The 17,244-nt window shown below is 39.8% G+C and overlaps 1 protein-coding gene across 1 annotated transcript in view; it reads right to left on the bottom strand.

Moving 5' to 3' along the window:
• Positions 1-17,244, bottom strand: part of TAOK1 (TAO kinase 1) — a 71,556-nt gene that overhangs the window by 18,146 nt on the left and 36,166 nt on the right. The window contains exons 5-17 of the mRNA XM_084492973.1: positions 15,882-15,927; positions 14,889-14,985; positions 13,989-14,102; positions 13,083-13,174; positions 10,447-10,540; positions 8,948-9,029; positions 6,823-6,990; positions 5,694-5,897; positions 4,328-4,462; positions 3,507-3,743; positions 2,606-2,734; positions 931-1,134; positions 241-480 (exon numbers count right to left, since the gene is read on the bottom strand). Coding sequence (XP_084349099.1) covers positions 241-480; positions 931-1,134; positions 2,606-2,734; positions 3,507-3,743; positions 4,328-4,462; positions 5,694-5,897; positions 6,823-6,990; positions 8,948-9,029; positions 10,447-10,540; positions 13,083-13,174; positions 13,989-14,102; positions 14,889-14,985; positions 15,882-15,927 — 1,842 coding nt within the window. The remainder of the gene's footprint in view (positions 1-240; positions 481-930; positions 1,135-2,605; positions 2,735-3,506; positions 3,744-4,327; positions 4,463-5,693; positions 5,898-6,822; positions 6,991-8,947; positions 9,030-10,446; positions 10,541-13,082; positions 13,175-13,988; positions 14,103-14,888; positions 14,986-15,881; positions 15,928-17,244) is intronic.

Here is a 17,244-nt window from a genome sequence, read left to right as displayed (position 1 = left end):
TGTACGTATGGTGCTTGTAGACACCTGGTGCGGTCACACAACTCGACAAACAAGGTACTTCTATAACAAGATATTCAATGTCAAATTATACACCTCTTCAAATTAACAAGCTTCGAAATACCCTGGGTTCACATACACTGCAAACGAGAACCGAGCTGCAACGTAGCACTTCTCCACCACCACCATCACCACCACCCTGTTCCCGCAGCTCACACCCAGCAGCCCTGCACCGCGCCGTACCTTCAGGCTCTTGGGCTGCTGCCGGACCTCCATGACGTGCTTACGCCTCAGCTCCCGCTCCCGGCGCTTGTTGTACTCCAGCTGGTTGGTGAGCTCGGTCTGGTGCTGGAGTCGGATCAGCTCACAGCGCATCTTCTGGATGGTGCTGAGATGGCGGAACTCCAGCTCCTGCATGGACTCGTGCTGACGCAGCAGCATGGCGTGCTCCAGGTCCTTCTGGGTCTGCCTTTTGTTTAACTCCTAACAGGACGGCAAAGGGAATTATTAGCTTCTTGGAGAATGCAAATCTCAAAGTACAAGATGACATTTCACTCTGTTCACAAGGGCACTTCTTTCAAGACATTTGAGGACAAAGCAGGGTTTCTACACCTTATCAGAAGTACGCTACAGGTAATTTTTCCTTCCTCATTTCACTTTTCTTCTTCCTGTTCTAGATGCAAAACAGTAAGCACTTTCTGGAAAGGACCTTAATTGTTCCATCTGCTGACTTTTTGGACCTAACAATTCTCTCAAAATAGGAGACTAATCTGAACATTTGACTCTTTAACGATTGCAAAAAATACCAAACCATCATTTTACTAAAATATTTCAGATTGGTAAATAACACTTAGGTGAGATTGGAGTTGGGTTGCAGATGAGATACATTTCACACAGATGGTTCCAGAGCCCCATCTCTGCCTATTCTCTTACCTCCCGAACCAGGTCCTGTTCCAGATTATGGCGGCCGAGGAGCATCCGTCTCTTAAAACGGCGACACTCCAGCTCCAAGTACTGTCTCTGACGCCTCAGTAAGTTGGCTTCTTCCTCTGCCTGGAAATGCTGGATGTTTTCCTTCTGCTTGGAGAGCCACTCCTGCTTCTCCTTCTTTGGAGTGCTCTGGTTTTCATTCAGCTCCTGATAAGAGTAAGGTAATTAATTGTGGAATAGTAGCTCTTCGGCCTTGAACAGCTGGGTGGATCTGCCTAATAAACTATGCTGCAGACAAAGCCATTCCACTCGGTCTTCTCATGTTCAGTATGATCTAAGCCTCTGCAAAGCGCATCATATCACATATCCAAGGGAACACCAGGAGACAATTCATAGCTGCCTTTTGTTTTGGTTTGGTTTTGCTTTGGCCCTTTTAGTGAGTCAAAATCGGGTTCATGTCCACAGTTCCCAGACATATATATGAGCTCAAAACAATAAAAGGATGGTTTGCCACAGAAAATACAGGCCCCAAATACATGGTCCCAAAGGAGTGGGATGAGAAGAAAAGCACTATCACCCCATCTCATTTACAAACACTGTTCACACAAATCTCCAGTCACATGAAGCACAACAGAAAATTCCTGCACCTTCCTTGATCAGAACACATACACATTTTGTAAGAAACTCATCATGGTGGGACTACTCACTAAGATTTCATAACTTACAAAAACAATAAAAAGAAGTGCACAGGTGAAACGTAAGGCCACAGTTTCCACATTTGTAATAAATACACAGCTTGAGGCATCTGCCACAAAAGAATCTGCTTACTTGAACCGCATGCTAGAGGTGCCCATACAGCAACTAGACTTGTGATACATTTCACCTGAAGTATGAGACAGAATTCCTCTGTATATCAGGGGTGGTTTTTTTTTTTGCTACACTGTAATCTACTGCCTGCCCAGGAAAAGATTCCATGTTATTATAAAAAGCCCATGTTACTATAGTTTTTGTTAAATCTTTCATGGCTCTACTGCTCTTTGGCCTTTTTCTCCCAGGAAATGTCTATGTTTGGGAATATTCTCCTTTGGGGAAAGTTCCAAGGCTGCGTCACAGAAGTTGATGGTTGAGCTCTAAACGGTTCTTTCAAAAAAATTATTTATAGTGCTTACACTTTCAGCCACTCCATAAAAAGAATCAGGAAGTTTGATTCTACAGTTTCTCTGCATTTCACAAAGGTCATGGTTTTCACGACAATACAGTGATTACTGAACTATTGGACTGCTTTTCCCATTAAAATTAAGTGTTTTCACAGATATTTGCCTTTAAACATAATCTGCAAGTCACCTTTACTGCTCTGTTTTCTTCATGCTGCAGAAATATTTAGTGATGAGAAACTTCACTAACTGCTGCAGTGCACATTCAATATCTGCAGCAACCAGGTATGAGAAAAATGCTCATAACCTTCCTTAATCTTTGTTTTTTCAAACTTCTTCCTCCAAGGTCAAAGGCATGAAACAAATACAGTACATACAAGACTTTGTTCATGAAATGCAGAACTTGCTGCAGTTTAGGTAAAGATTTCTTGCTCACATTGGCACTCTTATTTCTGACCGTTCACCACTCACACTGTATCATACACTGTACTATTGGTTCACATTCCTCATTACAGATGGGTTACCTCTTTCAGCTGCTCCTTACGGAGTTTGTATTCTCTCTTCTGGGACTCCAGGAAACTGTTCAATTCTTTTTTCTGTTGGGCCTGAATATGCTGCTGAAACTTTTTTTCTTCGTTGGCCATCACTTTAGCCTACAGCAAATCCAAAAGCAGATCAGTTTCTGAGGCCTAATCAATTGTAGCTTATGTTCCATTTTAGCCCCAAGACCTGGAACTCATGGTTCAACAACCACAATACTCACCATGACTCTGAAAAAGCACAAGCCTCAGGAGTTTGCCCTTAACCTCTTCTTATTCCCTCCCACCCCCAACAATACACCAGTAGGAGTCCTTTTTCAGTGCTTCATTTTCTCAATCCTATTGTTCAGCTATTCTTTCCTAACAAAGTCAACACTTTATGACCAGCTATATTCATAGCCCTCCACCAAGAGATCTAAGATGAACAAATAATCAATAATAATCTCTGTAGGTGGCACCACTTCATTATAAATTATTTAAAAGCATAAAAACCCCCATATCCACAAGCAACTAGACAGTGAGCCTTTAAGCACAGCTGGCACATTTCTCTGCAGGCTCATCTGCCTCCATAACACTTGATGGCAGTCAGTTATTGACAGCATACACAAGGCAAAAGAAAGGAAAACCCTTACAGTAGTTTTTCTGGGGTCAGCATACTAACATTTAGTATAACGCACTGCGATGAAGGACATACCTTTCCTCTAGTTACATAAACCCCTTAGTGTAAGGAGGTGCTGTATTAGCCTTTTTCTAATTAGCAATTTGCTTGGCTCCTGAAAACAGACATGTAAGAGACTACAATGTCATCTGTTCATCAGTGAGGGGAAGTGGACAATTCAATGTAATTAACAAATGTAGACTAGTCTGTTAAACTGTAATCTCCTACCTCCTTCTCCATGGCTGCTTGGTGCTTTTTAATTAGCTTTTCCATTTCTGCAGCAAAATTGTTACGCTGTGTTTCAAGATCTTTGTCCAACCTGAGGCGATGCTCGTCCATCTCTGCCTTCAGTTTATTCTCTAATGCCATCAGTTGTTTCTGGTGTTGCCGTCTCATACGTTTATAGCCAGACATCTGCTCTCGGAGTTCAGAGTCTTGTTCATGTTCCTGCATTTGCCTTGTCACCTAGGAAGATAAGCACATCGGGGCAAAGTAAGTTAATGCTGCTTCTTCTGCTTTTCAGCAGTCTTCAGACCACAAAAGAAAACTATTCAGTAAAGAAATGTAATTTTGCTGTAAAGAAAAGCACACCTCCTCATGGCAGTAGAGCAGATTAAAAACTGAATTCTGCTGTAGATGATAAGCTCACATGGGATCCAGCAGAAAAACTGTACAATTGTTATAAAGCTGGTGCTAAATAATGTCTCTTTAGCCCAATGTAATACGAGTGTGCATATGTACATGCATACACAAATGTACATAATATACATATGAAAATAAAAGCCAGCTTATTATTATTATAAGCCGGTTCTTGCATTCTACTAAGCCTATTGGTTTTATAAATACCTAATATACAAAAATTACATTTGTCCAGGTGTCTCCTTTATGCTTTTATTAACTCCCATTAAGCTATTTCAGCGATAATATCTCAGTCAATGAAGATAGCTCATATTCTCATGAAATCCTAAAAGCTCTAAGTAGTTTAATAGTGCCGTGTTCAAAGGCATCCCTTCCTCTACAACTTCATCAAAATAAAAAGCTTAACATACCAGCGATGCTGTGCGTATAGTAGCAAAGTGCTCTCGATTGCGATAATGAGACTTGTGGCGAGATACTTGGGGAGGAGACTGGGGTTCTGATGCCCTTGTTCGAGGATCTGATTCCTCTCTGTAGTTTTCTTCCTCCTTATCAGCAAATATTAACACGAGAGAATAAAAAGAATCACCATTACTAAATATTTTTGTTTTAGTTTGATAAAAAAAACATTTAAAAGAGAAGAAAGTAAACCCATTTTACATTCATCGGCTCTGAGGGATCCTCCTGCCAACAGGTTGGACAAAAGAATATATTGCAACGGGAGCTGTGGTCTAGGATGTTTAATTTGGAAATTTCATTGCGCAATTTTATTACTAGGAGGAAAATTACTAATTACTGCTGTAAATGAAAAAAATAAATGGAAAACTGAAAACTGAGTTAAATAGTTTACTTCAACAAAGCATAAAAGCTATAAAGTAGATTATATCAAGCCAGAGAGACAAAAACAACATCTTTGTAACCCTGAAAGACAGAGGATGATTTTCATTACACCCACTACAGAAATACCTCAAAGCAAAATTTAAAATTTGTCATGGTGTATTCCACTTTCTTATTTTGAGTTTGTCATTCATCACAGAGCGATTAGTAGTTAGATATGATATACTAATTAACTCCCTGAGGAAATACCTGTGTCTTTGTTGCATATCTGGGCAAAGAACAAAACATTCTAACCACACCTATCATTAGCGAGGGAAACGTTACTGGTTTGAGAAAATGTATGATAACCCCTCCGTAGCAAGAGCAGCACGGTTCAGAGTGACAATCTGCAGTTATCCTTCATCATGCAGAGGGGTAAGGCACTCAAAGGGATTTCACAGCTTGCCATGGCCACAGTGCTGCATTTCCTTTTCTGTGCCTCTTTGCTCATTAACCAAATATTCCAATCAAGTGCTGGGAAGTTGGGAGCATTAGGAACAGATTTCAATTACTAGTGGAGGTCTTAAATTTAAGAATTCACTAACTAGGAGGAAAAACAGGGGAACTCTCACGTCCTTTTGTGCCATGAAGCAGTGCTCTGCAAGGTAAGGGCATTCACTAAACGAATGTTTTCACAACCTGCCATTCCAAGTCCTCATGATCAAGCAAACAATTTTGAAACAATTCAATTACTGAAATAATTGTTACTGAATTAATAGAACTGATTTTTACAGCTACCGTCCAAAGTTTCCAATGCACATTAATGTATTTGGGACACATCACACGAACTGCCAATAATGATTTAGAATAGGAAACACTCAATAACTTTTTATCATTGTATCAATACAAATCCACTCCCATTTTATATTTTCAAAGTTATGCAGCCAAAAATCCAATGCTTACCGGCTTTAAATGAATGACAGAGCTATTTGACATCACCGTGTGGTCCCCTTCCATCATATCCAGCTCGCTCTTATCATCTGAGGCATCTGGAAGACTGTTAACACTACTGCTTTGGCTACTGGCACTGATAGACATACTAGGAATGGACTGATTACTTCCGACACTATTCACTGTTCCTGTCCTGCCGACACCATGATCTTGTTCCTAGAAGAAAGGAATTATTAGAAAAAATTAGAAAACAAGAAAACTCAAATCCATTACAGCTCTATCTGTGGACATTACCAAATTATATGCTCATTCCATTCCTTTATATAGGTATCTACCTGCCATCTCATGGCAGTTCCCACCCTCCAGGCATTGTCGTGAAACATTTCTCTTGTGGGATGCTGGGGAGAGAAAGAAGCAACCTTGTCAAGATTAACTGGCTGATGTCAGGTTCTTTTCAACAGCGAGCCTGTTAACAAGCTGAACTCTATCTTGAATCAGCACCAGTGTGTCACCAGAAACTGTTCTGACACCAGCATCATCTAAGTAAGCGTTCAGCTGGGACCCTGCACCTTGCACAGTTCCTTTCTGTAGATGAGAGCACTGGACTCTCTGCAATTCAGGGAGTCTGAATTTTCATGCGGTGACTGCAGAATGCAACCCAACAAAGGAAAAATAAAATTCTGTGCCTTTTTTCTCTTTTTTTCCCCCTCTTTTTTTTTTTTTTTTTTTTTTAATCAGGTATGAATTTCTCTGTCTTAAATCTCAGAAAAACATTCTCTGGGTGTATCCAGAAGACTAGCATGAGCCCGGTACACACAGTCAAATTAGGGACTAAATATAGCTGCTGAAAAAGTCCTCGTAAAGCTTTATAAATGGACAAAAGAAGGTAAGATTTGCATAACTGGAAGTTAACTGTTCAGGCATGGGCAAATGGCACGGCTTCTTGCCAGCACTAGCCATCTACCTTGTTTGTCCTTGTATGTGCCTTGAGGTAGGCTTTATTCCAAGTACAGACAGGAAGACAGAGTTTATAGCCAGGTGTGTAAATGTCCTCTATTCATTTTAGCAATATCTGAGCTACAGTTATTTAAATGACATCATCTTTCTCTGGTTCAGTGATGACATCCAAAGTTTCTCTCACCTCCTCCTCCTCCTGTGTTTCAACTGCAGGGCCATTGTGTGCCTCCTGGAAGAGGAGCTTCTTCATTTTACGATACTGCAGGTTGTCCAGTTCTCTCACTGCATCCTTTGTTCTCTGAATCAAGTCTATTAACACTGTTTCAGGCCGCTCCCGAAGAACAAACATGTGCTGTAGAACACACAAATAGGTGAGGGACCTCTCATGCCTCCAGTGCACATGCTTTGAGGATATAACAGTTAGGAAATCTCGTTGGTTTTGTTAGCCCTCTTTTCTGCACAGGAGGAGAATACCTTGACAGCTTACATTGTCACTATATTTAGATTTCATGATCCAGACAGATTTCTGAATGATTGTTTTCTGATGGGAGACAACCACCAAAAAATAACGATGTGAAACAAAACAGGGAAAAAAAAAACAGAAGTGGTATTGCATGTACTATGAAAACAGGCTCAGGTTAAAATTAGACTTCTTTGGGTGTTGGGTATTTGGATACATTATCAAGCTGTGTCTCAGTGGGGAAAGAGCAGCAAATAACATACAAATATTAAAAGTCTTACATTGGTTAACATCGCTAACTGAATGTTAAAGAACATACCAGCTAACTCTTCCTATAAAACCAATTTCCTAGTTTAATAAAGCTTGAGAATCAAATATTCAAGCATACAGCTCAGTCATAAATAGGCCGTGAACTGCACGCTCAGTCCTAAAAGCCATGTTATGCTTTTTTTTTTTTTCTTTTTGAGAGATATTCACTACATTTCACTGCAAAGGTAGCTACATTTTGCTAATAGTTAAAACAAGTCTTCCCTATGTATGTCAGAAGCAGTTTTTCCAGTCTCCAAATGAAATGTGCTGTGCAAGCATGAGTCATTATTAACATCACCACTAGTTTCATTTTGTTCCTTTGGAGGGCTGTATTGCCATTTCCAACATGTCACATTCCCTACCTGTCCCTCTAAAGTGGCATGCAGCTGTTTCAGACTATAGATATGGAAGGAATACATTCACAAACGTTTAATTTCCATCAATGTTCTCTTTAATTGCAGTGCATTGCTCAAAATAAAACCAATCTGCAGAATTCTGAAATGGCAGGACTACACACCCACACCAAAACCTTTACAGGGTAATTGCATTTTACTTTCTGAATGCACCATTTTTAAAGAGGCAAAAGTCCTCAGAACCAGCTAAGTAAAAACATGCAAGAAGGTGATGATAAAACCTTCATAAATAGCATCCATTTTCAGTTAATGCAGTATTTTGGAAAAATGGCAGTTTAGCAGAAACATGGCAGGGATAAAAAATTCCCCAAAATAATGTCATGAGCACTGCAAAGAGAATGACAAGCTAGCAAAATTCTGAATGCCACCTGATGCCACAGAGGAAATCCATCAAAGTCACACTTATAATAAAGCAGCTCTAACACCTAAGTTCTGTGCGAGTCGTGTTCGCTCAGGGAACACGTCAGCTTTTTGCAACCATCTACCACACTGGTACCCAGTATCTGCAGCATACCGGAGGAAAAATAAAACAAAACAAAACAAGAAATAAAGCAGGAGATAATCTGCAGATGGTTGAGGCATATTCACGTCCAGGTGAAGTATGGGGAAGAAAATCTGCCTCTCTCTGCCCCTCTTCCCCCAGAGATACCATTAGAACAGCAGATTTCAGTCCTACATGTAAAGCACATAGGTGATGGGAGAGGATAAAAAGCCTTTAGGGGTATATATAGCATAGAATAAAGAGGGAAGTAAAGAAAGGCATTTGTTAACTAATGCATGGCAGCTCTGTCAGGATTAATTATAATCACTGGAAGGATAAACTGAGCTTAAGCAACCGAAACCCTCGACATGTTGATGGTCAGCCCGTGTCACTTGCGTGTTCTCATCGTGAGAACAAGGCTGGCATGGAGGATCACCTGGGGAGCTGCCCGAGATGCTGCTAAGGGTCAGCACAGCTAGGAATGCCAGCTGATTACACTCCCCGGACCCTTAGCTCAAAGACATTGAGGCTAACGGGCAGAGCGACGTTAACTGTAACCTAGTACTGTAGGTGAGACAGAAGAGTATCACAGGGCGCAGCCCCGTTCTAACACCACGTGGAAAACAAAAAGGACAAGCAAGCCAACCTTCAGAAGCTCCTCTGATGTGGGCCTGTCTTGAGGAATCTTCTGGAGGCAAGAATCTACGAAGTTTCGAAAATAATCAGACCTGTGGCAAGGAAAGGGGGAAAAAAATCCATCTGAATTAACTACCCAGTTGATTTTGAAAGCTCAGTAAGGCATCAAGACATTCACATCTGGGTGCTGCTAGTAGAAAGAGTGGGGGGAAATCAAACAGACCCACCACCTTGTACCACAGCCTCTGACATCCCTAATCAAGCCAAAGCTCACAGCTACCAGTGGGTAGGTTCCTGTAACCTCAGCTTTCAGAGAAAGTTTCAGCTCAAGAACATGAAAACACGGGGCAATTCGAGAGCAACAGAAGTTCTGTATAAAAGCAAACACCCACTCATTTCCATGTCAGCATCTAACTTGTCAAATTCCATGTTGCACAAACTCTTCAAGGCCTAAGCAGAGCTTCTGCCCTGCTCTGCCCCCCGTGTGCAGGTGTGTGTCATCCTCAGACTGTATCAACACACCATTCCTGAAATGCCTTCAGACCCGACTTCCACCCTGTTGTGCAATCTGTCACAAGCAAGGCTTAAGGCCACGATTTGTTTAGTAACACCACCTCTTCCCCCATCAGCTAAAATTCCCTATTTCGTCTTTTTTTTCCCCTGAACACAAGTTTCCAGAAGAGCACGATTAAACACTGAGAATAGCGGTATGTCGGCTGTACAGGTTTTCTTTCTTTTTCCATCCCACCCCGCCCCCCCACCATGTAAATGTGGGGTTTTGCTACCGCAATTTTTCAGTAAATTAAGTTCTTGCATCTTTTGGTCAGAAAAATGCAGCAAATGAGTCGAATGTTTTGTCAAGCACCAGGGTGTGAAATAGCCTAACCAGAAAATCTCTGAAGTAGAAAAAAAAAATCTAAAAATAAGGTACAATGTATTATGTTAAGGGCCTAGGACTACAGCTCAGAAAAACATAATTAGGAAGTTTTTAACTTTTGAAATCAGTTTACTGTTTCAAAAAAGACAGTCATTTGAGGCTGGGAGGCACAAAATGTTGCTACTGTGATTTATTCTTCTGAAGTTTATGCAACAGACACTTGCCACATACAAGCAGTGTCTTCATCTTTCAGAGCAATACTTCAACAAAACAAGGTTTAGGAATTGACAGTGTGGTTTGTGATTTAAAAAACAAAAAGGAAAAAGAACAAAAAACACTAAACCCCACATTTTTGGCTAGCCTCTGAGCTTCAAAAGTTTACTGGCCCATGTATCGTATTTATTACAGGATCTTGCATTCTTCCAGCAGCTCGTCCTGTTCCTACTACATTCTAGACCCTAAAATGCATATTTAGTAATTGGTCAATTTTGTGTATAGTGTACAGCCATCCTAATAAGAACCTTCCAGCTCACATCTTCCCAATAGGAATCCAGCCATTTCAAGAACTCAGCATGACAAAGCACTCCATTTACAGCAGTTCCCTACAACATTCCTCCCTCAGTAATACTCACCATTCATTAGACTGTAGTGTAGGGGATTCATTCTGCGCTATGTGATATAAGGCACTCATTGCGTTCATATTAAACAAAGGAGGCTTCCTTTCCGCTACACACAAAAGAAAATAATTTTTATATAGGGAGATAGTCTCAGGTTTGTTTTTTTTTGCTCTTTTATATTTTTCAGTTTACATCCCTTTAACAAGAAAACCACATCAGCAGAATCACTGTTGCCTGAACACAGAACCCCAAACCAACCCTACCCTGCAATCAGACAGATATGTTGGCATATGTCCTATACCATCAGTTTCTCCACTGCAGAAGATGAAAGCACTTTGAAGATCAAATGCCTCGTCCTCTCAAGTTTCCAAATTACGTGGTTTATCATAGTTGAGTTCTCTGACTCATTTAAATGTCCTAAAATAGGAGTAAGTTAACAGTAAGATCTATACTCAGTGTTTAGCCACTAACATCCTTGGTTTGGTGTCACCCTTCTGCTTTTGTTTGCTTGTTTTGTTTGAAAACAAAACAGCACAACACTAGAGTTGCTAAAAAGCTAATACATTTTTCATTTTATCAGGATATCACGGCAGTGATGTAGAAAAAGCTGGTTACAACAGCCATCGAATCACACTGAACTGACTAAGCACCCGGGCAGGAAGTCAGGCACAGGCTAACTCTATACTATTTTGAGAGTTGCATTCTCTTTGGCTCTTCTCTCTTTCAAGCTTGTGTTACTCTTATAGACTGACACAGCATGAAAACTTAATGAGGAAGGAGATGATCTCACTGTAACAACAAAATTGAAGCTTCATCAGAATGTTTATAGGGTAAACCTATAAAGCTCAGCCTCACTATAAACATTCCAGAGAAGCTGGTCAGGCCATGAGGACATTCCTGCACCAGTGAAAATGCAACAGAAAGCTTTCCTTCCTGGGAAAAAAAAAAAGGAGAAAAAATAGTTTTTTATACTGCTCTTTAACTTGAATAGTAGCAGTAACCTATGTATCAGAGATCACAGCTATTTGTTGCTGTCAGGGAACAGACTAAGCCCTACAAATTCCTGACAACTGGTAAATTGAGGAGTTAAGCCCCATGCAGCAATTTACCTGCTCTAAGCTGTCAGATAACCAGTTGTCTCTACTCAGGATCAGACTGATGATCCATTAAACTATTTTAACTGGCTGCTCTCCCTATCTTTTCTCTCTTAACTCACCTGGATAAAGTACAAATCTTCAGGAAACAGTGAAACTGAGACCTCAGTGAGGGCCATTTCTAAGACTAAGCAACAGTTTGAGAAGACTGTGAGATGTCTCACTTTCCTGCCTTCTTCCCATGCTTACTCAAACCAACACACATGAGATAACCACACCGATCCAGCCTATAATACTATGCCGTCTTGACCTGGCCTCACCTCCCACCAAGTTAGAAGCCATACACAAAGCCTAACGCTTCGTATTGCAAAAATGCAGCGTGCAGTACGGCACCCGGGGGTGTGGTGGCCATGAGCTAACTGCATTCCTGGAGCACTGCAGCCAGCCAAATCTCCTCGGTCCACTCAGAGCAGGATTCTGTCATGGCAGTCACACCCCTTGAACTCGCTTTATATTGGCAACAAAAAATCTCTGCTCTGAAGAAAGAATCTATTTCGCGTCCTGGAAGAAAATGAAGTTGACAGTTTGGAATGCCAGACAGCATTTTTAGCTAAACTGTGCAGTTCACATGGATTAGCGTTTTCCTGAGAGCTCCTGCTGCCCCACCAGGCTGCTCCTCCTGCGCGGTCGCTTTGGAGCACAAGCGATGAGATCTGACAAGGATGGCAGGACAGCCTCAGGTACAACGAGCAGGAATAAACCTCACCATCCCTGGAACTTACAGCTACGTGCTCCTAAAGAGCTGGGTCCTGACTAACATCTAAGTAGTGCTGTGTTGTGCTTCCATGAGTGTATTTTTGTTCCTAGAAAATATCACGCAGTACATTTAAATAGAATGCCATACTAACGTAGTCCTTTTCAATTGATGTTCAGCTTTAGGAAGTCTGTTCAAATGGCAGTAGCATAATTTCTTCTGGTTTTGATTTATAGGTTAACACTTCAAATTGGATTATTCCTTTTTTTTTTTTTCCTTTTGGTAAAAAGAGATTTTCTAGCCAAATCTATTCACAAATGGCAATGTACACTGAATATAGCTTTGAAACTGTTCACTTATCCCAAACGTCCCATCATTGCAGGACTGATTCATATATCCTAAAGTTCCAGGCAAACAACATCAATTTATACCACTAAATATATTTTAACACTGGTATTTTCAATGGTTCATTTATAAACCTGTTCAGCAAGTAGACTGTTTTTCAGTTCAAAAGTTAATTGCCTCTCTCACAGAATGTGAACACGTTTAGTGATATAGATTAGCTATTTGCTTTGTTTATGTAACTCTTTCTTTGGGTACTGAAAACACCAGCTCAATTAACATCAAGTTGGAGACTTGGTCTCCAATTCTGTAGAGCACATTTAGTTCTTTTCCCTAAAATTCAAGCCCCTGAGAAAACCAGGACAGGATGCAAACATATGTCTTCAGCACTGTCATTCAGCTGAAAAGTTCTAAGTATTAAACAGTTCTATTTCATAATTTCTGCAAAGAAAATAACTTACCTAACTCAATACAGGTAATTCCAAGAGACCAAACATCTACTTTGCCATCATACTGCCCTTCATCCATGGCTAAAATCACTTCTGGGGCCATCCTAAAATAGTAAATCAGTGCTCATACAATTTTGTTCAGCAGAACACATTATCATCAGCAGTGTTTCAATGAAACAGACTATTTCACTGATTTCAGCTACCACGAGCACAAAATTCCCCAAGATACCAGCCATGAACATGGGATACTGGAAACAAGGATCAGTTTGTATGTGGATGGACCTCAGAATGCCACTCAGCTGGGCACCCACGCTAGTACAACCCCCTAAGGAGGCTGCATGATGTTTTCTTGTGCTTTGCCCAGCTCTCCATTCATGAGCATCGCCACCATCTCGCCCTCCCACATTTCCAATAGTTTAGCTGGCTGGCCAACTCTGGTGAAATAATTATAGCATGCAGTTGTGTAAACACCACAGATTCGGTGTAAGAGATCAAAAGCATACAAGGGATCTGCAAAGGGTTTTGTTCAATGAACCTGGCCTTCCCTATGAAAGAAAAAACACTTCAGTTATTTCAACAGCCAGATGCGGTAAGAACATACGAATTGTTAAAGCCACTGGGGGAGGGATTAAAATATACCTCAGGTTATTAAATCCCACCCCCACCACTTAAAGTCAGGGTAAATAGAACAACAAAATATTTTTATTACTTTTTTTTTTGGTGAACTACAAGTACAAGGAGTCCCAATTTCTTGGAGTCAGAACCTAATTATGATTTAATCTCTTGCAAAGTACATTTTATCACTACCACAACTAGAGGATTACAAAGCTAGCTCCAGTGAAGTCCAAATACATTAAATACCCAGTAAATGATCCTTTCACTTCACATAGCCAGAAACGCTTAAAACACTTGGCTTACCAATATGGCGTCCCCACAAATGAGTTGGCAGGAGATGCTATGGAAGCAGATCCAAAGTCAGCAAGTTTCACCTGTCCTGGCTCTGTCAGCAGGATGTTTCCTGCCTTGATATCTCTGGTTATAGAATACAAATGTCAGTATTATTCCTCTCCAAAAAAGAAAACCTTCTATAGGACACGACAAGCATTCACATGTTCAATCTGCAAAATACCCACATTTCCTCCAAAGACAAAACCTTTAAGCTTTGGGCTAATAGCTTAACATCACCCTTGATCTTTGAATCTAGCTTGTCTCAAAAATCAACTTAAAATTTCAGCTACTTCTAATGGCACACCTAGATAAGCTTCATATACAGTTCAGCAATAACTCCTTAACCAACATTTATAAATGTTTTTCAGGAAGTCCTAACAGTGCAATTATTCAAATCACTTGTCCTACTAAAATGTAGCTGGTACTTTAAATAAAAGAGCCATTTGCATCCTATCCTTGCTGTGTGTTTCTCAACACATGAATTCATATATAGCCTTTTTTTTTTTTTTTAATATTAACATTCTCCTCTTCCCAACAATGTCTCTACTGAAGCTGCTGCAAGCTGTTTAGGTGAACTCAGTCTACCTTTTTATTCATTGCTTCAGGGAACAATCAGCACCATACCAAGCACTGAAAAGCTTAGCAAATTCTGCCCTTGTGCAGAAATTATGAACGCCAGAGACACTGCATACAGAGATACATAGCTTGCTAGGATTTTTTATTATTATTATAAATTACTAGTTTGGGAGCATATGGTCACTGCAAAAAGAAAATACCTGCTTACGAATATTAAATTTGGGATGAAGAGGATACAATCAACACGGTAAATTATCTATAAGTGCATGAGACAGCAAAAGTATAACCACTTACCTATGGATCATATTGTGAGAATGCAAGTATGCTAATCCCTGGAGAGCACCATGGGTAATTGCTGCTATTTCCACTTCTTGCAATGGCTTTTTATGAACTTCAGGAAAGAATTTATTTGAAATTCAATATTAAAGAAAACAATGTAGTTTGCAGCATGCAAGTGAGTACTGTTAACAATGTAAACACAGAGAAAATACTAAAACTTAATTTTACTAGGTCCAGCATGAGAAACAAATGTGCAATTTAAAAGTAGTTCACAGCATAAAATATACTCTATAATCAGATGTAATCTTTCACTGTAAAACAGCAGCTATTTACTATCAAGAGACTACTTTGCAACTGAAAACTACATTCTTGTCAGTTTGATGACAATTCTCCCAGATATGTTTGAAACTCAATTTTCCATCTAAGTTCCCAAACCCTAGAACTTTATGACAATTCAGACACAAATAAACAAACTGCAGCAATAAAGGTGACTCCCAGACAGCTCAGCCTTTTGTCCTGAAATGCTTCTGGCAAGGGAAGGAGATGAGCAACTTCCTGAACACACATATTTCTTCCAAGAAAGTTCACTTCAAGAAGCCTGACAGAAAAGCGACCCTTTAACCAAAGATCCCATCAAGTAAAACCCTAATACTGCTGCAGTGCTATTTCGGTCAATAGGCCTACAGTTGTTAGTAAGCATTAGGATCAACAGCAAGGGTTTTCAGAAATAAATCTTGAACTGCCGTGACACGAGAATCTCAAACTCAAAAGAAAATAAGGAGATGACTGACAACTTACTTAAAAATAATATGAACTAAAGAAAAACTAGGCTTATCCAAGAAAGTTAATATTCTACAGAACAACACCACATTCACATATGAATTTCCCAAACTGTCTACACATACTCTTCTCCCAAAGAAAACTATGTACTCAGGGACCATTCTATGATTCTCTAACATCCTACCTCTGTACTACTGATTTTCTGTCAAGTAAGCATGTGTGACATACCTTCTAGTAAGTCTGATGCTGATCCTAAACAATATTCCATAACAAGCTGTATGGGAAGAAATCAAAATAGTTGTTAGAAAATCTCTGATAGCAAACACCTATTTTCTAGATTTTCCCACAGAAATCTAGAAATAATTACTGGTGCATAAAATGCAGCCTAGACTGTTGGTCTGCCCCATGTCCAGCAAGGAGGAGAAGGAGCATGACATTTTATAACAACAGACTGCCCTTTAATAAACTCCATATGCTTAGAACTCCATAGCTTTTATGTAAGAAAGAAAGGCGGGTGAAAAAATATTCCAGAATATATTGTATCCACGAGAAGCAGCAAATTACTGTACTGCAAAACAAACCTATAATAAACAACAATAAAATGGTATTTAGAGTGACCAGCAAAAATCCTAGCACGGATTGTATGCTAAACTTAGCTGGGAATCAGCAGTGCTCAGCTACAACAATGCAAGTATTGCTTATAACATAAGCCCCATCCTAGCACTGACCCCTCACACAAGAGCAGCTCTCACTGGAATTAGCACTGCCTTCTTGTGTAAGATACCAAGCAACAACACTTTTAAGGAAGGCAAGAACATTTTCAGAGCCAGTTATGTATTGTATTACGTACCTTATTCTATATGAATGTACCCAAGACAAATGTTAAACTGCACGTAACAAGCTTGTCAAAGTATTAAGGGGCTATTTAGAGATTTACTTCAGATTTTGTTCCAGTCAGATTTCAAAAAAAAAAAAACTAAAACTTTGTCCTACAGATTTATTGAAGCTGATACATGAACACTACTTACAACTTAAAATATTGCTTCAGTGATGTGATTTCTTTAGTCCATAATACTAGAAAGACCTTGTCAATGAAAGGTGCTAAATCACATTTAGCTTGACAAGATGCTTCCTCTACATAACCAAACGCATCTATTCCTACACACAGTTTTAAGCAAACAAAGTCCAATAAACCACATTTAGTTTCAGGGTTTGTTTTTTTGTTTGTTTAAATCAAATGCCTGAAATTGGTTAGGAGATGACTGCCAGAGATAAAAACAGCTAGTTGGTTTTGTCACTAAAACACACGCAGAAAAAAAACCACCACCACAAACAAAACAGCAGAAGTAAACAATATACAACAGAAGCATTTAGTTAGATAGCAGAAATACTAACAATTCAAAACATACTTTGTTTACAATTATCAGTAGGGATTCAAGCCTATTCCATTAAAACACAATTGAACATTTACTTCTGGAACACATTCAGTCAACCTGTAAAGTACTGAACCGCTAACACTCAGGGGCATACCAAATGTTCTGTTCAGTGATCTCAAATATCCAATAAAGTTGACATATTTGTCTCCCAGGCA

The sequence above is a fragment of the Aythya ferina genome (assembly GCF_964211825.1).
Source record: "Aythya ferina genome assembly, chromosome: 19".
In the NCBI taxonomy this organism is placed as follows: Eukaryota; Metazoa; Chordata; class Aves; order Anseriformes; family Anatidae; genus Aythya; species Aythya ferina.
This window is presented reverse-complemented; position numbering and strand designations above follow the sequence as displayed.